General features: G+C 40.0%; 1 protein-coding gene, 5 non-coding genes and 6 pseudogenes across 12 annotated transcripts; 7 read left to right on the forward strand and 5 right to left on the reverse strand.

The window, feature by feature from the left end:
- Window positions 1–87: 87 nt before the first annotated feature.
- On the reverse strand, window positions 88–10,179 carry LOC104759499 (NADH dehydrogenase [ubiquinone] iron-sulfur protein 1, mitochondrial-like; annotated as a pseudogene). The gene is made up of 6 exons (XR_015587485.1): window positions 10,145–10,179; window positions 8,267–8,724; window positions 7,506–7,740; window positions 7,113–7,416; window positions 1,447–1,818; window positions 88–1,251 (listed from the first exon to the last, which is right to left on the reverse strand). The product of XR_015587485.1 is annotated as an NADH dehydrogenase [ubiquinone] iron-sulfur protein 1, mitochondrial-like (transcript).
- LOC147924027 (small nucleolar RNA U31b) lies at window positions 9,122–9,212 on the forward strand. The gene has a single exon (XR_015588006.1). It is a non-coding gene; the product is annotated as a small nucleolar RNA U31b (small nucleolar RNA).
- On the forward strand, window positions 9,255–9,340 carry LOC147924028 (small nucleolar RNA snoR4a). The gene has a single exon (XR_015588015.1). It is a non-coding gene; the product is annotated as a small nucleolar RNA snoR4a (small nucleolar RNA).
- LOC147924029 (small nucleolar RNA Z195/SNORD33/SNORD32 family) lies at window positions 9,411–9,497 on the forward strand. The gene has a single exon (XR_015587986.1). It is a non-coding gene; the product is annotated as a small nucleolar RNA Z195/SNORD33/SNORD32 family (small nucleolar RNA).
- LOC147924030 (small nucleolar RNA Z196/R39/R59 family) lies at window positions 9,556–9,644 on the forward strand. The gene has a single exon (XR_015587992.1). It is a non-coding gene; the product is annotated as a small nucleolar RNA Z196/R39/R59 family (small nucleolar RNA).
- A 463-nt stretch (window positions 10,180–10,642) lies between the features above and the next one.
- LOC147924031 (putative F-box protein At2g02890) lies at window positions 10,643–11,068 on the forward strand. The gene has a single exon (XM_087496597.1). It carries the CDS (start codon window positions 10,643–10,645, stop codon window positions 11,066–11,068), a length of 426 nt encoding a protein of 141 aa, XP_087352723.1.
- A 965-nt stretch (window positions 11,069–12,033) lies between these two features.
- On the reverse strand, window positions 12,034–12,767 carry LOC147924032 (auxin-responsive protein SAUR63 pseudogene; annotated as a pseudogene). The gene has a single exon (XR_015587419.1). The product of XR_015587419.1 is annotated as an auxin-responsive protein SAUR63 pseudogene (transcript).
- Window positions 12,768–13,425: 658 nt separating this feature from the next.
- Window positions 13,426–14,027, reverse strand: LOC147924033 (auxin-responsive protein SAUR66 pseudogene; annotated as a pseudogene). The gene has a single exon (XR_015587446.1). The product of XR_015587446.1 is annotated as an auxin-responsive protein SAUR66 pseudogene (transcript).
- A 740-nt stretch (window positions 14,028–14,767) lies between these two features.
- On the forward strand, window positions 14,768–14,857 carry LOC147924034 (small nucleolar RNA U31b). The gene has a single exon (XR_015588004.1). It is a non-coding gene; the product is annotated as a small nucleolar RNA U31b (small nucleolar RNA).
- A 1,323-nt stretch (window positions 14,858–16,180) lies between these two features.
- Window positions 16,181–17,895, forward strand: LOC147924035 (F-box protein At2g16450 pseudogene; annotated as a pseudogene). Its single transcript, XR_015587420.1, has one exon. The product of XR_015587420.1 is annotated as an F-box protein At2g16450 pseudogene (transcript).
- A 291-nt stretch (window positions 17,896–18,186) lies between these two features.
- Window positions 18,187–18,970, reverse strand: LOC147924036 (auxin-responsive protein SAUR63 pseudogene; annotated as a pseudogene). Its single transcript, XR_015587421.1, has one exon. The product of XR_015587421.1 is annotated as an auxin-responsive protein SAUR63 pseudogene (transcript).
- A 633-nt stretch (window positions 18,971–19,603) lies between these two features.
- On the reverse strand, window positions 19,604–20,282 carry LOC147924037 (auxin-responsive protein SAUR65 pseudogene; annotated as a pseudogene). The gene has a single exon (XR_015587736.1). The product of XR_015587736.1 is annotated as an auxin-responsive protein SAUR65 pseudogene (transcript).
- Between the last annotated feature and the right edge of the window lie 424 nt (window positions 20,283–20,706).

Genomic DNA, 20,706 nt, shown 5'->3' on the forward strand with positions numbered 1-20,706 from the left:
TATATCGTAAGTTGGTTTCACGTTTCAGTATTGTTGTTGTTTGGACCCCCCCCAAAACAAAAACAAAAGAGGACAAAGTAGAAGCAATTGATCAAAATCCATATCACTCTTTTGTTCTTTTGCAAACTTATTATATTACAGATATCTAGAGAATCAATTGTGTGTACACATGAACAATTGAAAAACTTCCTAGTAAGAACAACACACAACACACAATGCCACAAGCGACATCCAGTGATACACAGCTTAGCTGTAACTAGGGGATCAGTAAAAAAGAGACGAGCAAACTTTGAATCCATACCTTTATTTTGGGAGAGTGAGAGCAATGAAGACAAAATTTTGAAACAACGCTCACTTCTTGAGGAGCAAAGCACTGCACCGAGCCATGATCTTTGAGGCTCTCGTGATTGAGTTTGTCATGTCAAAATTATCTACCACGGGTTTGAAAGGTGTTGTGTCTATTGTCTCCTTGGACTCGGGCTTCAAGGAAGGCCCAAAAGCAGCTGGCTCTCGCTCGTCTGTTTGGACCAGGTTTGGTGCGACCGTCTTGATTCTTTCTCTGACACCTTCGATCGAGTTGTATGGAAGCTTAACACCCGATACCTCGGATAAAGCTCTTACAATCTTCCAGTCATCTCTTGCATCGCCTACTGTTGGAACAGCGGGAACAGCATGTTGGGTATATCCTTCTGTGTTCTCATAAGTTCCTTCTTTCTCGGTGAAGGCCGTTGCAGGGAGAATCACGTTTGCACGGTAAACCGCTTTGTCTCCATGGTGTCCTTGGTAGACTACAAATGCGTCTTTTGGGATCTTGTCAACATCTACATCGTCTGATCCCATTAGGTAGACGAATTTAGCAGACTCGAGGGCTTTAGGAGATTGTTGAATGAGGCCAAGATCAAGGGCAGCTGCTTGTGCAGCGTAGAGAAGGAGAAAGTTGAGACCATTCCAGTCTGGTCGGATGACATTGTTGGCTTGTGCAATTGATTCAACAACAGAGAGAATTGCATCTTTATCGGTTCTATTGAAGAGCCCGGCACCTACAATGATTGCAGGGTTTTTGGCATTCTTGAGAGCCGAGCAGAACGGGTGACTTCCCTCAGCAATTTCCTTGAGAGTATCGGGACCAGTCCCCAGATGTTTGCAGTCATAGTTGAAATCTGAAAGTGGGCCAATGTATGCAACCTTAGCATTTGATGCACGGACTGTCTTGCGGATTCTAGCGTTCACCATGGCAGCTTCAACCCTAGGCTGGTAATTTTAGAAAAGAATCAGGTAAATGTTACCGCTAAAAGCCAAAAATATGTAGCATTGATTCATATCAAGATTGTTAAATCTCAAACACAACAATCTAGTTTTAGACTTATAGTCACTGTTCCAAAGCATATTACGTCTGTCTAATGCAGAACTAGTAACCCTAGAAAGAGATAGGAGTAAGAAAATGACCTGGGTACCAATAAGAAGAAAGAGATCTGCACTCTCAAGTCCAGCAATGCTAGTGTTCATAAGATATCTGTAAGATCAGCATCAACGCCAACAGCTGTACCCTTCACACCAGACGTTGTCTGAACCCATTCTGTCCATAAAGTCCTTCAATACCATCACGGATTCTGCATCAGATAGTTGACCTGCAATTCCAACAATCTCATTTGGCTTCACTTGATGAATGATATCACCCACAACAGCCAAAGCATCACGCCAACTCACTGCTTTGAATCGTCCATCAGCATATCGAACCATAGGGTCGCTCAGCCTTTGTCTTTTCAGGCCATCATAGCTGAATCGAGTTTTGTCAGAAATGCATTCTTCATTTATATCCTAGCAAAAGGACAATCACAGGTTCATGATAAGCTCCATCGTGTGTACGTGCGTAAGAAGAAGCCACGTGAGACTGGCACGTGCGAGGAGAGTTGAGAAGTTGGATAAGGAAGACAAAAGGAATAAATATCTGCAACTAATTGTTTACAGTTAGAGAGTATAAAGTCTTCTTCCTCTCATTCATAAACATTTCATGTATGTGGTGTATAACTTTCTCCTGCGTGAGAACTTAAGAGAGATAGCGAAGGAGAATATGATGCTCTAAGCTTCTCTTTGTATACCGATACATTTACAGAGTAATATTCAGAGTATTATTCAGATCTACATCCTTGTTCTAACAAATTGGTGCGTCGTGACGTTTGATCGAGTAGAAATCGCAAGCTCATTCGGTATGGGTTACGATCCAAAGCTGTCGCCGATCATCTCCGAGACTTCTCAGGAATACGAAGAGAAGCAAGTCGAGGAGCTTTTTCGGAGTGTGCACTCGATTCAGAAGGAGATTTCATCGGATCGGGAGTATGTGAAAGGTGCGATCGCCGATTTGCAACAGTCGATGAAGTTGCTGTTGGCAAATCAGTCACCGCGCGATGTGGATTGTGATTCATCGGAGCCGCAGTCGGCAGATCCATCGGTCAATTGCCGTCAGAAGGTATTATCGACTCCTTTAGCTGGGCAACGTCGCGATACGGGACCTAGTTCTAGGGACGAATTGCTTAAGAACTCGGATTTGCCTGTGTTTTCTGGTGAAAATATATATAGTTGGTTGTCTCTTTCGGAGAGATACTTTCGTATTGGTGGTTTTTCAGATCCGGAGAAACTCGATTTGGTGTCGGTGCATTTGGCTGGAGACGCACTGGGCTGGTTTAACTGGGAAATTAACCGTGCTCCGTTTGTTAGCTGGTATCAGTTCAAGGATCGGTTGTTGTTGCGATTTGGGAATCTGCGAGTGAAAGGACCGAGTCAAAGCTTGTTTTGCATTCGCCAAACTGGGTCGATCGCAGAGTATGTGCGTACGTTTGAGGATCTTTCTGCACAAGTTCGAGGCCTTGATGATCATAAGCTTGAAGGTATTTTCCTCAATGGTCTGACTCCGGAAATGCAAGAACTAGTTTACATGATGCAACCGCAGAGTCTTCCTGAAGTCATTGCAGTAGCACTTTCCATGGAGTCTAGCCACTTACGCAAAGTAATGCAGCCTGTCGTCGGTACAGGAGAAGGAAATCAGTCCACGCGTGTGCAGCAATCCAGGTCCGTGGTGACTTGGAAAGGGAGACCAGTTGTTTCTGAGCCTAGCAAGGTTACTGAGAGGCCCGGGCCTAATGCAATTCAGCGACCTCAGAAGCACCACTCCAATGCTGACTTGGATGATATGCGACGACGGGGAATATGCTTTAAGTGTCAAGGGAAATGGTCTAGGGGACACGAGTGTCCGAACAAGGAACTGCAGATCCTTACGGTGCTTGATGATTACTTGGTGGAGGTATTGCAGGATCATTGTTCTGCGGAGGAGCAAACGGAAGTGGTGGCTGCAGGGCAATTGATGGAACTGTCTTACAGTTCATTTATGGGGCTGTCTTCTCCATCGACTACTAAGATGAGGGGCATTATCAATCACGGAGAAGTATTGATGATGATTGATAGTGGAGCAACACACAACTTCATCACTCCGAGGATGGTGGAGCGATTGCAGATTCAGACTCAGGCGGGTGCAAATCTTAACATTAAGCTGGGTACAGGGGTGATGGTTCAGGGGGTTGGTGTGTGTCGAAACCTTTCTTTTTACATTCAAGGCTGGTCGTTTCCTTCTGATTTCATTATTCTGGAGCTTGGACAGGTTGATGTAATCTTGGGGATTTATTGGTTGCGGACCTTGGGCAATTGTAACGTGAATTGGGCAACTCACGAGTATTCGTTTACTTACAACAATCAGCTGGTTAACTTGGTGGGGGATACTGAGTTACAGTTGGCTGGCTGTGCTCTCCAAGGACCTTCTCCTTTTCTTGAGGATGCTGCTTTTGGTCAATTTCATGCTCATGAGGTGAATTCTGATCAGACGTTGGCTCTTCCACGGGTTGTTGATGAGGTGTTACAACAGTTTGACTCTGTTTTTGTGGAACCTACGGGGTTGCCTCCCTTACGTGGCAGAGAGCATGCCATTAATCTAGTTGCGGGTGTGACTGCGGTCAGTGTCAGACCTTATCGATATCCCCATGCTCAAAAGGAGATTATGAAGAGGTTGGTTCGAGAAATGTTGCAGGCAGGGACGATACGACCAAGTAGGAGCCCGTTTTCGAGTCCTGTGCTGTTGGTAAAGAAAAAAGATGCGAGTTGGAGATTTTGTGTTGACTACCGTGCTCTTAACCAAGCTACTATTCGAGATAAGTTTCCTATACCAATGATTGATCAATTGTTAGATGAACTGGATGGTGCTATCATTTTTTCCAAGCTGGATTTGAGAGCAGGTTATCATCAGATCAGAATGAAGGAGAGTGATGTAGAAAAGACTGCTTTCCGTACTCATGATGGGCATTACGAGTTTTTAGTTATGCCATTTGGCCTTACTAATGCTCCGGCCACCTTCCAGGCTTTGATGAATGAGCTTTTCCGTCCTTACCTGCGAAAGTTCATTCTCGTGTTTTTTGATGATATACTGATTTACAGTGCCTCGCTGGAGGAACATGTGGAGCATCTGTCGGTAGTTTTGAAGATTTTTGTGGAACATCAGTTGTTTGCTAACCGGAAGAAATGTTCTTTTGCTCAGTCCCGCGTTGATTACTTGGGTCATCTTATCTCAGCTTCTGGCGTGTCTACAGATCCTTCTAAGACCGCGGCTATGATGAAATGGCCTACTCCGGGTTCTGTCAAGGAATTACGAGGGTTTTTGGGACTGACGGGTTACTACCGACGTTTTGTTCGAGGTTATGGCGTGATTGCTCGTCCATTAACGGAGTTGTTGCGTAAAGATATGTTTGAGTGGAGTGCGAAGGCACAGCTCGCATTTGAAGCTTTGAAGGAGGCTATGTCTTCAGCCCCGGTTTTGGCTTTACCGAACTTTGCTAAGACGTTTGTGGTGGAGGCTGATGCCTCTGGGTATGGACTTGGTGCTGTGCTTATGCAAGACAGGCGCCCGATTGCTTTTTTCAGTGTTGGTTTGACACCTCGTGAACAACTTAAGCCCGTATATGAACGTGAATTGATGGCTATCGTTCTCGCGGTTCAGAAGTGGAAACATTACCTGATGGGGCGTCGTTTTACAGTGCACACGGATCAAAAGAGTCTCAAGTTTTTACTAGAGCAACGTGAGGTTACAATGGATTATCAACGGTGGTTGACTAAGCTGTTACCTTATGATTTCGAAATTGTTTATAAGGCGGGGGTTGATAATAAAGCTGCTGACGGGTTATCTCGCATTCTGCATTCTACGGGTTCGGTGTCCGCAATGGACTTGTTTGCTATCACCGTTCCTTCCGTAATTCAGATGCAAGACATTTTTAAGGAGATTGAGGAAGATGTAGAAATCCAGCGTCGTAGTCGCGAGTTTGACTCTCTGAAGATGGCTTCGCGTGGTTTTGAAGTGAAGGATGGTAAGCTTTGGTTTAAGACTAAGTTGGTGATTCCTCCTACCTCGAAGTTTATTCCTTTGATCCTCGACGTGTTTCATAACAGTCAATTTGGGGGTCATTCCGGCGTGTTAAAGACGGTGAAGCGGATACAATTATCTTTCTACTGGCCTAGGATGCTTCGGATGGTGAGGAAGTATGTCTCGGAGTGTGCCATTTGTCAGACTCACAAAAGTTCTACTTTGTCTCCTGCGGGGTTGTTGCAACCCTTGCCTATTCCGCAGGCCGTGTGGTCCGATGTGAATATGGATTTTGTCGAAGGCTTACCAGCGTCTCAGGGGTTCAATGCGATACTGGTCGTGGTGGATCGCTTGAGTAAGTATGGCCACTTCATTGCCCTGAAACATCCCTTCTCTGCTTCTGATGTGGCTCAAAAGTTCGTTGCGGAGATTGTGCGTTTACATGGATTTCCTGCTTCTATCGTTTCGGACCGTGACCGGATCTTTTTGAGTCATTTTTGGAAGGAAAGTTTTAAGCTTGCTGGTACGAAGTTGAAGTATAGTACTGCGTTTCATCCGCAGACGGATGGTCAGACGGAGGTTCTTAACAGGTGTATGGAGTCTTACTTACGTTGCTTTGCGTCTGCCCATCCTCGCACTTGGTACAAGTTTTTATCTTGGGCGGAGCTATGGTACAATACGTCCTATCATACGGCGTTGAAGGCTACTCCTTTCAAGGTTTTATATGGCCGTGATCCTCCTGCCCTGTTGCATTATGAACCTCTTTCTACTCAGAATTGCGAACTGGAGAAAATGTTGCAGGAACGTGACCGAATGTTGGAGGATATTAAGGGTCATCTTGTGCATGCTCAGCAACTTATGAAGAATAACGCGGATAAACACAGGCGGGATGTTGAGTTTGCTGTTGACTCGTGGGTGCATTTGAAGTTGCGACCTTATCGACAACATTCGGTGGTGAAGAGAATTTGTCAGAAGCTGTCTGCTACATACTTTGGTCCTTTTCGGGTGCTGGCACGTTTTGGAAAGTCTGCGTATAAGTTGCAGTTGACGGCGGAGTCGAAGATCCACCCTGTTTTTCACGTTTCTCAGTTGAAACAGGTGTTGGGTGTGCATCACCAGGTGTTGCCGCTTCCGGACTCATTTTCGGATGCTGGTGAGTTGGTTTTGGCACCTGCAGCTGTCTTGGAGACTCGTTATAACGATCAGGGGGTGTGGGAGGCGTTGGTTTCGTGGCAGGGTCTTCCGGAACATGAGAACTCGTGGGAACCTGTGCGGGCGCTGCAGCAGGAGTTTCCCGACTTAAAGCTTGAGGACAAGCTTGGTGTTGCAGGGGGGGTATTGATAAGCTCCATCGTGTGTACGTGCGTAAGAAGAAGCCACATGAGACTGGCACGTGCGAGGAGAGTTGAGAAGTTGGATAAGGAAGACAAAAGGAATAAATATCTGCAACTAATTGTTTACAGTTAGAGAGTATAAAGTCTTCTTCCTCTCATTCATAAACATTTCATGTATGTGGTGTATAACTTTCTCCTGCGTGAGAACTTAAGAGAGATAGCGAAGGAGAATATGATGCTCTAAGCTTCTCTTTGTATACCGATACATTTACAGAGTAATATTCAGAGTATTATTCAGATCTACATCCTTGTTCTAACAGTTCAACGTGGTTCCCAACAAACTACCTTTTTTCATGACAATGACCCAGTAATTGGCATACCTCACTAAGGCGTGGAAGTATACGGATCACCTCAGGTCCTCTACTATCAACACGGATGTTGGACCCAACAGCATCAGTGACATCAACGGTCTCTGACTCTCTGTTCCTTTCAACTCCCAGTTTCTGGCTTTGAAAGCAAAGGGCTTTGACGTCAGAGCTCCAACAGGACAGATGTCTATTGACATTTTGCAGATAGTTCACTGGTCATAAGTTTCTCAACATACGTTCCAATTTCTTCTCCACTTCCACGACAAGAATGCCAAGATCCTGAACTCCAGCAACTTCTGTGGCAAATCGTATACACCTGAATAACACAACTTAATTAATCGAAATGTCCAAACCAGAACTTCACTAAGCTAGAGTTACAAGTAAAGCTAACTATTTTAAAGTAACCTTGTACATTGGATACACCGCGTCATAACAGTCTTCACAAGAGGACCAATATTTTTATCAACGACAGATAGAAACGACCTCTGTCAGATCCAAAAGCCATAGACTGATCCTGAAGATCACATTCTCCTCCGTGGTCACATATTCGGCAATCCAAAGGATGGTTCATCAACAGAAATTCCATCACTCCCTCACTCGCCTTCTTTTGCTATTGGTGTGTCAGTCTTAATCTTCATCCCTGTTACAAAGTCTCTGACAAATCTAATATTATAACCAACACAAATAGCTCATATTTGATGCAAGGAGTATTATTCTTCATTAAATCCCATATATATTCTTCCAATTTATCTTCTCAGAGACAAAGTATATACTAAACGCTGAAGAGAAACTGTAAGGCTTATCATAAGGATATCCTAAAGTTCAAGAACTCGCATCTTTACTAGTACGTTACAATATCAACAGCTGAGGTCAATATGAGCACTAAGATGCTAAAAACAACAACATCCAGGGAAACATTAAAATCAAGTCACCATAATCATTAGTTCATTATCGCCATCATCATCATCATCATCCTCCTTATACTAAAAGCCAAATAGAAATGCAGCTTTAAACTACAATTACTTGTAAGCTGTAACCATTGAATCGTCAAAGAGCATATAACTAAAAACATTAAGTCCCATGTTCTCCTAATAATCAATGATCACACCAATCCCTCAGCATTTCGAATCCAAATTACATAAAAATGAAAACTTTATTGAACTAACCGGGAAGTGCAGGCATGGCACACGACGCCACAGGTTTAGGAGACTTCTCAACCTCAACAAGTAGACACATCCGACAGTTTCCAGCAATAGACAAGCGCGAATGGTAACAAAACCTCGGGTTATCATTATGTCAACTCCGGCGACCTCACACGCCTGAAGAACCGTGAAACCTTTAGGTACTTTAACCGGGAAGCCATCAACGAACAACTCGATCGCCTCATCAGGATTTGAGAAATGTACACGTGCCCCCACCCACAGGATTCCTAGGAGGAAGAATCGGAGTCGGCTCAGGCTGAGATACAGCAGCGGTGGTTTCCGGAGATTGAAGCTCTGGTTTTGAGACGACGGTGCGCAGGAAGAGACTAGTGTTCTTTTGGCGATGAAGAAGACGAGAAACTGGTCGAATTGTTCTAGAAGCTAAGTAGCTTAACCCCAGTAAACGATCGATCACTTCGAATCTTTAACGTGTTGTTGTTGTTGTTTCTCTCTGGGGAGTGTGTTTGGAACAGAGTGAGGGAGACGATCGAATTATGGGCCTCCTATTAGGCCTATTGTATCGTAAAAGGAAGTTAAACATGGGCCGAGGATACCCATATTTTCAAGCGGTGCTTGAAAAGAGAAACCCTAAAAACCTAAGTAGACTTCTGGTTCTATATAAAGCGAAAACCCTAACTCTTGTTTCTTCAACCAAAAAATCATCGGCGGCCGTAGAAAGTTTTGTTTTTTTATTCATAGGATGATCTAGTTGCTGTGGTTGGTTAGTGAATTAGGTGTTGTTTGTGTGTCTATATGTTTACATAGTCTCTGCTTAGATTAGTTTTATCTTCGTTTGTTTTTTTTATGCAATCTTTGAGGGAAAGTGATGATATGAAATTGTCGCCCCAGTCTTAATTTGCATCCATTGCGATGGAATGTAACGTGGTGATTGACTATTTTTGTCTGATTCTCAATACTTACTTTTTAATCGTGTTTTAAAGCTTTTTTTGATGGATATGATGAAATGGCATTAATGTTTTGTGACACCCAGTCTGATCTGCTTCGGCGGAGTGAATGATTTGCCATATTTTCTGATCCTAAAAGTCTTTGTTTTTTTATGTTTTCAATTTGGTGAATTTGATAACAAAAGTTTTGATTTTTATTCAAAAGGAGGAATGAGGATATAATTACCATACGTCTGCAAATCAGAAATACAGTGTTGATTCATTAGACATGCACTACCATCTGACCTCTTCTCTCTTTCTTCTTGTGTTTTCGTTTGTTTTTTTTGTTTTGAGATCCTTTTGATAATATGCAATCAATGATGAAATCATGTCCAAATTGAATGATTATACAATGATTATCAGAATCACTAGATCACCATCTTTCGACTGAGATTGCAGTTTGCAGTTTGCAGTTTGCAGTTTTAATCCTTTTGTGTTGTTTTGTGTGATGAGATTTGCCTATGGTATCTGATGTCCAAAGTTGATTAAATTGTGTTTGGACATTTCGTTTTTCTTAGGCAAAAAGTGAATTTCAGGCTTTGCGACACTGTTAGCTTCTATTTTACCATAAGCTACCTGTTACTTTAATACCTGTTTACATCTATTCTTATCAGTCTTCGGTTTTGTTTTGGTTTTCCAATTCTTTCTTATGTTATTCGTTATCTTCTTTTGTTTTATTGTTTACTTAATGCAGGTGTGCCTTCTTGCTTCTCTTGGTGTGGAAGTGGCTTCTCTTGTGGATGGTCTGATTACTACGAAGAACTTGTTCAATCTTTAAAATTTTCTGTAGTTGCTTGGTTGTAAAAGATGTTAAAAGTTTTAAATGTAAATATATATCAGTCTTTTATGTCTCTAATTTCCAAGAAATTTGTCAATTTTTCATATTAAGCAAATATACACAATATCTCGAGCTCTTTTGAGAAAGAGCTTCATCGACTGTGCATTGGTCTTTATAAAGATGTCATGATTAAGCAAGTCATGTAACAATAGACGACTATAACCCAAAAAATAAAAGACCAGCTCCATAATTTCTTTGTCCAATTGGAAAAGAAGCTGCAGTTGATCAAGAGATGGGTAAAGTCTATTATTGGTTCAATTGTAGTACGGTTTAGTGAAACCTAACCGACCTATTTACTTGTAATTCGGTTCGGTATATAAACGAAGCTCGTGAGTAAAAGGGTGCGTCTTGGAGAGACTTTAGCGGCTAACCCTAAGAAATTGCTGAGATTTCTCAGAATAACAAGCGTCTGTAAATCATCACGGTGGGTGTTATTCTGAGTTACAGACGCTTGTTATTCTGAAAAGTTCAGCTTCATTCACGTTGAAAGGTTTTGTCGATTGATCAACTTTAAGGGCAAGTTAGCTATGATTTACTGCGTGGATGATTTCGACTTTTATGAGGCTGCTACTTATCAGTTTGATATCGATCGACAAGTATTTGGAAAAGAATCTCGTCGCTGATGCCAATAATGAGTTGCATGTTTGGGTTCTTGAGGATGTAGCGAAACAGGATTGGTCCAAATACAACTACACTTGGAGTACTGATAACATCTTCTTCCGTCGTCACGTTTCCATTGCTGGAGTCACCGCTTCTGGTGAGATAGTTTTTTCCATGCGCAAGTATACATCTGGCCAACCGTTTTATGTTTTCTACTTCAATCCCGAGAGAAACATCCTCCAACGAGTTGAAGTCCAAGGTTTTGGTGAAGGGTTTAAGAATCCTTGTAGCGTTCGCACCTTTGTTAACCACGTTGAGGATCTTCATGTTAACGATTTAGAACTGCTCAAGCCGTTTCATGCTCCATTCGGGGATACAGAATAGTTAGATTCGGATTCAGACAGAGAAGGGACAAGTGGAAGACGGTAAAGATGATTCATTGGAGTTTGGTGAAAGCAGTGAGCATGACATTTTGTGCTTTTATCTGGGCGTTTATGCTCTTTTCTTTTAAGTACTATTGTTATAAATCAAGTCGGATCATGGCTTCCTGGCCATCTTGATTAGTTTCTTTGTGTTCATCATCTTTTTCTTGTGATAAGACTATTTAGATTGGATATCAAAAGAGACTTTGTGTTGTAGAAACTAGTTGAATGCAAGTTATGGTTGATGTAGAATCCAATAGGCTTGTTGCATTACTAAGAGAACCTATTGAGTTTTGATGTATTCGAGCAAACAAATCAGGATGAACTCATGCTGCTGTCTTTGTTGTATGTGATCATAAGGGGCCCCAAAATTGGTAACCAATTCTATCTACTAACCAACTTGTAGATTAAAACTTCTGTTGAAAAGACATGACCATGTGGATGCTGAGTGAATGAAAGATGCAGCCCGTTGATGTGTTCTCAGAAAAGTTAGAACCCTAAATTTGTAGAAACTTCAATGGTTGTTAATAGCTCTCTCTGTAAACGACTGAAAACGTTTCATCAAATTAATCTTTGTAGAATAAATGGAACTTTCTATAGTGGATAGAGATCAGTTTTGTAATTTCTACTAAATTTTAAGTAATGCTGTCTATTCTCTACTCATTTTGTCAGTTAAAGTCATAAGAACATTTCTTGTTCTCTTGTTCAGTCTTTGTTTGCCTTAACAGAGATGCATATGAACACAATGAATCATAGTGAATGAACTTTTCGCAGCTAGATCACTTTTTGTTAAAATGGCTTGAAGGTTTCAGAGATTTTATATATATGAAACTGTCAGATCAAGTGATTTTTGAAGTTAGGTGAAATCTCCATTTTTTTGGAAGTTGATTTTGTATTATGATAAGACAAGAGACAAACTTAAAAAGATTAACAAAACAATAGTCTGTATTTCTGAAATGATCTATCTAATCTAATATAAACTCTGCTAAAACATATAAATTTACCAAACTCTAAAATACAAGCAGTTGTTGAGTAATAATACTACTCTGTTGTTCTTGTGGTTGCAAAGAGCATCTAGCACTAGAGATTGATATTAACAGAGCCTTTTCTGTATCTCCATCCATTCGTCTTTGGATCAGCTTGATGAGATACTCTAGAAAAGCCAAATCAAATGGCAGTGTGATTGGTCCTTCCGTCGGCAGACCAAACTCTTCTTCAGATATTCTCAAGAGCTCTTGGACAATAGAGTTGCTCAGGTAACTTATTGGGAACGCAAACCGGATTTTATCCGCCGTGTAAACCACGAAACATCCCTTTTCTGCAGCAGTTGAGTTGTAAGAAGCCCTTGACCTCTGAAATGAGATTCTTTTTCTGCTTAAGGCTGCTCTTTGTTGCCATTTCTTGGCCATCTTCAAGAGCTTCTTTGCGTTTATCATCATTTTCAGGTAAAAGATTTAGATCCAAAGTAATATGGATAAAGAAAGAGAAAAGGTTTGTAAGTTTTGTTTGTAGAGGTCTCTGAATGAAAGTTATGATGATTGATGAAGTATAACATAGGCTTCTTTCATCATTATATAGAAGGAGAAAGTATTAGGATTAGATAGGCTTTGTGACAACTGACAAGCTTCTGAGCAACCTAAACAGACACAACACATGCTTATGTTTCTAATCTATGTGCTCATAAGGGTCCCAAGTTGGTAATCAATTATGTCTGCAACTCAACTTGTGGAGTGTGGACTAAACAAGTTATTGTGAGAAGACACGGTCATGTGGGTATGAATCTTATAGGTTACACACACACACACACACACAAGAGAAGCCAAAAATGCCAATTCATCCATCTGTACAGCTTTTGTTTCGTAGCAAAAGGGTCCCTAGTTGGTTAGTGGTCCATCAGCTAAATCAAATGTCAGTCACACAAAAAATAGATCAAGTATTATTCAGGGGACAACAAATATTTTGGTGAAATCAAGGCCAGCAGATGTGGTTGAAATTAATGATCCAATAAAAAGATACAAAGAAAGACATGTGCTAGCAAAGATGAAGTCTAGATTATACAGAGAATCAAACTATTCCTTCAAATTTTTACAGTTCCTTTGAGATAGATTAAGCCTAGATTATACAAACATCCTTTGTTGGATGAATTGCCAGTATTACCTCTAAGAGATTCATAAGGACAATTGATGAATTGCCACTGCACCATTTTTTTGACAGAGTTTCAGAGCATTACAGTTTGAGTAAAACTGTCACAACATGTGATTAAATTGATCTCATTTTTCTTTGTTTACAATGAAGATTGATTTTGATGAGATAGTCAAAAAGAGAAACATAAGTAATAGTTTGTATTTCTGAAATAATCTGTCTAATCTAATACAGTAGAATCTTTACAGACACAAGAAAATTGCTACACTCTAATTCTCTAGAATACAAGCAACTGTTGACGACTCTGTTCTTGTTGTTGCAAAGAACATCTAGCACTAGAGATTGACATTAACAAAGCCTTTTCTGTGTCTCCGTCTATTCGCCTTTGGATCAAATTGATGAGATACTCAAAGAAAAATGAATCGAATGGCAATGTGATTGGTCCACTAGTGGAGAGACCAAACTCTTCTTCAGATATCTTCAAGAGCTCTTGGAAAACAGAGTTGTTCAGGTAACTTATTGGAAACGCAAAGCGTATTTTATCGGATGTGTAAACCACAAAACAGCCTTTCTCTGCAGAGATTGATCTGCTAGTAGTAGAAGAAGTTGATCTCTGAAATGAGATTCTTTTCCTGCTTAAGGCTGCTCTCTGTTGCCATTTCTTGGCCATTTTCATGAGCTTCTTTGTGTTCATCATTATTTTTGCAGATTGAAAAGTAGGAGAGACTTGTTTGCTGTGTTGTATAACTCTTTGAATGCAAGTTTTGGTTGATGAAGAATCCTATAGGCTTGTTTGATTATATATATATATATATATATATAAGGAGAAACTATTTAGAGTTTAGATAAAATTAAGAGCAACCATACTAGACAGAATAACAAGCGTCTGTCTTTGTTTATGTGATCATAAGGGGTCCCAAAAAGTTAGTAACCAATCTTGTCTCCTCACCAAAATTATGGATTAGAAACCTCTCCTGAAAAGACATGACCATGTGGATGTGGGTACGTACGAGTCGTATACAATAATAGTATTACAAATTCAATCAAAACACAAAGACATGTGTTAGTGAATGAAAGATGTAGAACTTTGTAGGCCCTTTGATGTCTGCAGAAGTCTCAGTGGTTATGGCCTTGTTACATTGATTTGTTTGCAAATGAGTGAAGCTAAAAAAAAACTTGAGAAATTTTGGAATACCGGTTTTAATTAAGTTAAATCAAAAGAACGGAAATAAACCGAAAACCCTATTTAGCTACTTCTTGAAATCAAAGTGCTGCTGTCTCTATATATAACGCAGTCGCTGACAGCCTCTCCCTCATAGCTTAAAACAGAGAGAGTGAGAGAGACTCAACTTGGAATCATGTCTTTGTTCGTGTTTAGGGGCTCTTGTGTCAATCTTATTGTATTTCTTCTTCTTCTTGATAAACCCTAAACCCTGGCTACTCTATGTTGTTGTGTTAGTGTGGTGAATTAGGTGTTGTATGTGTCTATAGTGTTTCTTCGTTTAGCTCAGATTTTGAGGAAAGTGATGATAAGGAATTGTCGCCCCAGTCTTAATTTGCATCCATTGCGATGGTTGTAGCATGTTGATTGACTATTTTTGTCTGATTCTCTCACACAGTCACACTCTGTTTTTTACTCTATGTTGTTGTGTTTGTCTCGTTTTTCTTAGGCAGAAAGTGAATTTCAGGCTTTGCAACACTGTTAGCTTCTTTATAAACCATAAGCTACCTGTTACTTTAATACCTGTTTACATCTATTTTTTTTATCAATCTTAGGTTTTGTTTTGGTTTTCTAAAGCATTCTTATGGTATTCGTTATCATCTTTTGTCTTTTTGTTTACTTAATGCAGGGGTTTTCAGCATACTTCTCTTGGTGTTGCAGTGGCTTCTCATGTGTGTTGAACTAGTATCTCTACTAACTTGGGGGATGATATTTAGGAAGGGTGAAACAAAGGACTTTTATTAAGATAGTCAAAGATCGTCGAATTACAATATAACCGTTATAAGCCGATCGGCAAATTACAGAGAATTGTATTCTCAAAATGACTAACTGAACTATAGCTTAGAATCGGATTTACTCCTGACTCCTGGCCAATGTTACTTGATTCCTTCTGCAAGCTGCTCCCTGGGTATTTATAGCTGATGGGACGCTTCATCTCTCTGCCTCGGGATCGATGTGGGATTGTCTTCGAGTAAAGTCGGTGATCGTTCTTATTCGGGCCGTCACTTATTGGGCTGTCCGTCTCAATTGGGCCTTCTAGGAGTTTTGTCGGTCCGACAAGTGTGTTTTAGTCGGTCTACATTCCTGGATTTTGGGGTGACTGTTTCGATAGTGGGCCTGTAGGAAAGCCTGTTAAGGCTGGGTGAAACTCATATCCAACAATGTGGATGATCTGATTACTATGAAGAACTTGTTCAATCTCTTAAAGCACATCTTTTTATTCTAGTTGCTTGGTTGTAAAAGATTGTACAAGTTTTGAATGTAAATTTCAGTCTTTTATGTCTCTAATTTCAAAGCAATTTGTCAATTTTTTTATATTACGCAAATATACACAAGATTTCGAGCTCTTTTAAGTTTTAAACAAGAGTTCAGTAAGGGAAAACGATGAAATGTATGACGACTGAGCATTGGTCTTCATAGAGATGGTTTGGCACTTCAAAATACCATTTCCTAACAGTGGATGTTACAAACGTTAGTAAGCAAGTCCTGTAACATTAGACGACCATAAATAATGTCTCGTTTAGTGGTATTGCAGAATAAAGAAAACAGTTTTAGTCAAATTTATGTTCAATTGGAAAATTAGCATTCATTGACTGGGGTAATGTCAATGTAAAAGTCAATTGGTTTAATTGTAGCTTACATGGTTTACGGTTTAGTAAAACCTAACCGACCTATTTACTTTGGATTCGGTTCGGTATATAAACCAAGCTCGTGAGTAAAGAAAGGGTGTGTCTTGGAGAGACTTCAGCGGCTGTAACCCTAAGAAATTGCTGAGAGAGAGACGTTCTGAATTCTGATTCTCACACCCACCGAGTTCTCTTGTTGCACTGTTACTCTTCTCAGATGATGAAATCAACACCTCCCATGTCGACTGAGCTCATCCTGGAGATAATCTCGAGATTGCCTGGAGATGCAGTCGCGAGGTTTCGTTGCGTGTCGAAGCAATGGGCTTCATTGTTTGCTACTCCATACTTCAAGTCCTTGTTTCTGACCAAGTCCTCGTCTAAGCCGCGGCTCTTATTCGCCATCGCAGACGACGGTAACCCCAAAAGCTGTGGCGAGTGGTGCTTCTTCTCCTCGCCTCAGCTTGAGGATCCGTATGAGAAATCATCCTCCTCGGCTCTTGTATCGGCCGCCGAGTTTCATGTGAAGAAGTTCTCTCTAGAGGATATACAGCTCGATCATTACAGTAACATCAAGTACTTTTCATGTGGCTACAACTCTGGCTTGGTCTATTTCCATGGTTGTCGATACCAGGGAAGACCTGTCATCTGTAACCCAAACACTGGACGGTACGCGGTCTTACCTAAACGCTATACTTACAGAAAAGCTTTTAGCTTTTTCGGATTTGATCCGATTGGGAAGCAGTACAAGGTATTGTACATGGCCTATGCTTCTGGTCCTGGTCATCATTATGTTCTTACGTTTGGAGCTGCTTCTGATATGAGCTGGAGAAAGATTAAATGTCCCTTGCGACATGAGATTAGGAGTGATGGGGTTTGTATCAACGGTGTTGTGTACTACTTAGGTGACACCAAGGGTTGGGATAACATAAATGGTGCTACATTGTCTGATTATGTGATTGTTTGCTTCCATGTGAGGTCTGAAAAGTTCAGCTTTATTTTCGTTGAAAGGTTTTGTCGATTGATCAACTTTAAGGGCAAATTAGCTATGATTTACTGGGAGGATGATTTCGACATTTATCAGGCTGCTACTTATGAGTTGGATGTCGACAACTATTTGGAAAAGAATCTCGTCGCTGATGCCAATAATGAGTTGCATGTGTGGGTTTTAGAGGATGTAGCGAAGCAGGATTGGTCGAAACATACCTACACTTGGAGTACCGATAAGGTTTTCTTCCGTCGTCACGTTTACATCGCTGGAGCGACTGCTTCGGGTGAAATCGTGTTTTCCATGCGCAAGTATACATCTGGCCAACCGTTTTATGTTTTCTACTTCAATCCCGAGAGGAACATTCTCCAGCGTGTTGAAATCCAAGGTTTTGGTGAAGGGTTTGAGAAACCTTGTAGCGTTCGCACCTTTGTTAACCACGTTGAGGATCTTCATGTTAACGATTCAGACCTGCTCAAGCCATTCCATGCTCCACTTGGGGATACAGACTATATAGAATCAGATTCAGATTCTGACAGAGAAGGGACAAGGGGAAGAAGAAAGAGATGGTTCATTGGACTTTGTTGAAAGCTATGAGCATGTCATTGGAGTTATCTGGGCGTTTATGCTCTTTTTAATAAGTACCTTTCTTTAAGACTATTTAATAAATCAAGTTTGATCATGGCTTCCTGGCCATCTTGATTAGCTTCTTTGTGTTCATCATCTCTTTCTTGTGATAAGACTATTTAGATTGGATATCAAAAGATACTTTATGTTGTAGAAACTAGTTGAATGCATGTTATGGTTGATGAATACTCCAATAGGCTTGTTGCATTATATATACTAAGAGAACCTATTGAGTTTTAATGTATTAGAGCAAACAAATCAGGATGAAAACATGCTTCTCTGTCTTTGTTGTATGTGATCATAAGGGGTCCCAAAATTGGTAACCGATCCTATCTATTAACCAACTTGCAGAAACTTCAATGGGTTTTAATAGATCTCTCTGTAAATGAGTGAAAACGTTTCATCAAGTTAAATGGCTTGAAGATTTCAGAGATTTGTATGTCAGAACAAGTGATTTTTGAAGATCGATGAAGTTTCCATTTAAATGGAAGTTGATTTTGTATTATGATAAGACAAGAGACAAACTTAATGATAAAACAAAACAATAGTTTGTATTTCTGAAATGATCTTATCTAATCTACTATAAACTATGCTTAAACATATAAATTTACTAAACTCTAAAATACAAGCAGTTGTTGAGTAATACTACTCTGTTGTTCTTGTGGTTGCAAAGAGCATCTAGCACTAGAGATTGACATTAACAGAGCCTTTTCTGTATCTCCATCCATTCTTCTTTGGATCAGTTTGATGAGATACTCTAGAAACGCCGAATCAAATGGCAATGTGATTGGTCCTTCCGTCGGCAGACCAAACTCTTCTTCAGATATTCTCAAGAGCTCTTGGACAATAAAGTTGCTCAGGTAACTTATTGGGAACGCAAACCGGATTTTATCCGCCGTGTAAACCACGAAACATTCCTTTTCTGCAGCAGTTGAGTTGTTAGAAGCCCTTGACCTCTGAAATGAGATTCTTTTTCTGCTTAAGGCTGCTCTTTGTTGCCATTTCTTGGCCATCTTCAAGAGCTTCTTTGCGTTTATCATCATTTTCAGGGAAAAGATTTAGATCCAAAGTGATATGGATGAAGAAAGAGAAAAGGTTTGTAAGTTTTGTTTGTAGAGTTCTCTGAATGAAAGTTATGATGATTGATGAAGTATACCATAGGCTTTTTTCATCATTATATAGAAGGAGAAAGTATTAGGATTAGATAGGCTTTGTGACAAGCTCTTGAGCAACCTAAACAGACACAACATGCTTATGTTTCTAATCTATGTGATCATAAGGGTCCCCAAGTTGGTAATCAATTATGTCTGCAACTCAACTTGTTGAGTGTGGACTAAACAACTTATTATGAGAAGACATGATCATGTGGGTATGAATCTTATAGGTTACACACACACACACACAGGAGAAGCCAAAAATGCCAATTCATCCTTCTGTACAGCTTTGTTTCGTAGCATAAGGGTCCCTATTTGGTTAGTGGTCCATCAGCTAAATCAAATGTGAGTCACAAAAAAGTAGATCAAGAATTATTCAGGGGACAACAAATCTTTTGGTGAAATCAAGGACACCAAATGTGGTTAGAATTAATGATTCCAATAGAAAGATACAAAGAAAGACATGTGCTAACAAAGATTAAGAGAATGCAGGTCCTTAGATTTTACGGCCAGGAAAAAAGACAGTGGATCATCTATTCCTTTGAGATAGATTAAGCTTAGATCATACAAACATCTTTTGTTGGTACTACCAGTACTTATCCAGTCTTGTATTACTTTTAAGAGATTCATAAGGACAATTGATGAATTGACATGAATGAGAGTTGTAGCCACTTCACCATTTGTTTTGACAAGAGTTTCAGAGGATAACAGTTTGAGTGAACTGTCACAACAAGTCAACAAGTGATGTTAAATTTAATCTTATTTTTAGTTGTTTACAATGAAGATTGATTTTGATGAGATAGTCTAAAAGAGAAACATAAGTAATAGTTTGTATTTCTGAAATAATCTGTCTAATCTAATACAGTAGAATCTTTACAGACACAAGAAAATTGCTACACTTTAATTCTCTAAAATACAAGCAATTGTTGACTACTCTGTTCTTGTTGTTGCAAAGAACATCTAGCACTAGAGATTGACATTAGCAGAGCCTTTTCTGTGTCTCCGTCTATTCGCCTTTGAATAAAATTGATGAGATACTCCAAGAAAACCGAATCGAATGGCAATGTGATTGGTCCTCCGGTCGAGAGGCCAAACTCTTCTTCAGATATCTTCAAGAGCTCTTGGAAAACAGAGTTGTTCAGGTAACTTATTGGAAACGCAAAGCGTATTTTATCGGATGTGTAAACCACAAAACAGCCTTTCTCTGCAGAGATTGATCTGCTAGTAGTAGAAATCGATCTCTGAAATGAGATTCTTTTCCTGCTTAAGGCTGCTCTCTGTTGCCATTTCTTGGCCATCTTCATAAGCTTCTTCGTGTTCATCATTATTTTCAGGGAAGAGTTTTTTTTTTTTTTCAGATTGGAAAGTAAGAGAGACTTGTTAACTGTGTTGTATGCAAGTTTTGGTTGATGAAGAATCCGGCTTCTTTTAGGCTATATATAAAGGAGAAACTTTAAGAGTTTAGATAGATTAGAGCAACCATACCGAACAGAATACATGTGTCTGTCTTTGTTGTATATGATCATAAGGGGTCCAAAGTTAGTAACCAATCTTGTCTCCTCATCAAATTGTGGATTATAATCTTCTCCTGAAAAGACATGACCATGTGGATGTGGGTACGAGTCTTATACAATAAATGTATTACAATTCAACTTAAACACAAAGACATGTGCTAGTGAATGAAAGATGTAGAACTTTGTAGGGCCTTGGATGTTTCTCAGGAGAGTTAAAACCTTAAACCTGTAGATATTTCCAGTTGTTACATAGTAGATCTTTAAGAGAGTGAAAAGGTTACATAGATTCTAAAGTTCTTTCCTCTATAATTCCAATTATCATAACCTTTTT

The sequence above is a fragment of the Camelina sativa genome, chromosome 17, assembly GCF_030686135.1.
Source record: "Camelina sativa cultivar CO46 ecotype springtype chromosome 17, ASM3068613v1".
NCBI classification, from domain to species: domain Eukaryota; kingdom Viridiplantae; phylum Streptophyta; class Magnoliopsida; order Brassicales; family Brassicaceae; genus Camelina; species Camelina sativa.

Excerpts from the sequence above, each read along its gene's own strand:
- LOC147924031 (XM_087496597.1), top strand. The coding sequence starts at position 10,643 with ATGAGGCTGCTACTTATCAGTTTGATATCGATCGACAAGTATTTGGAA.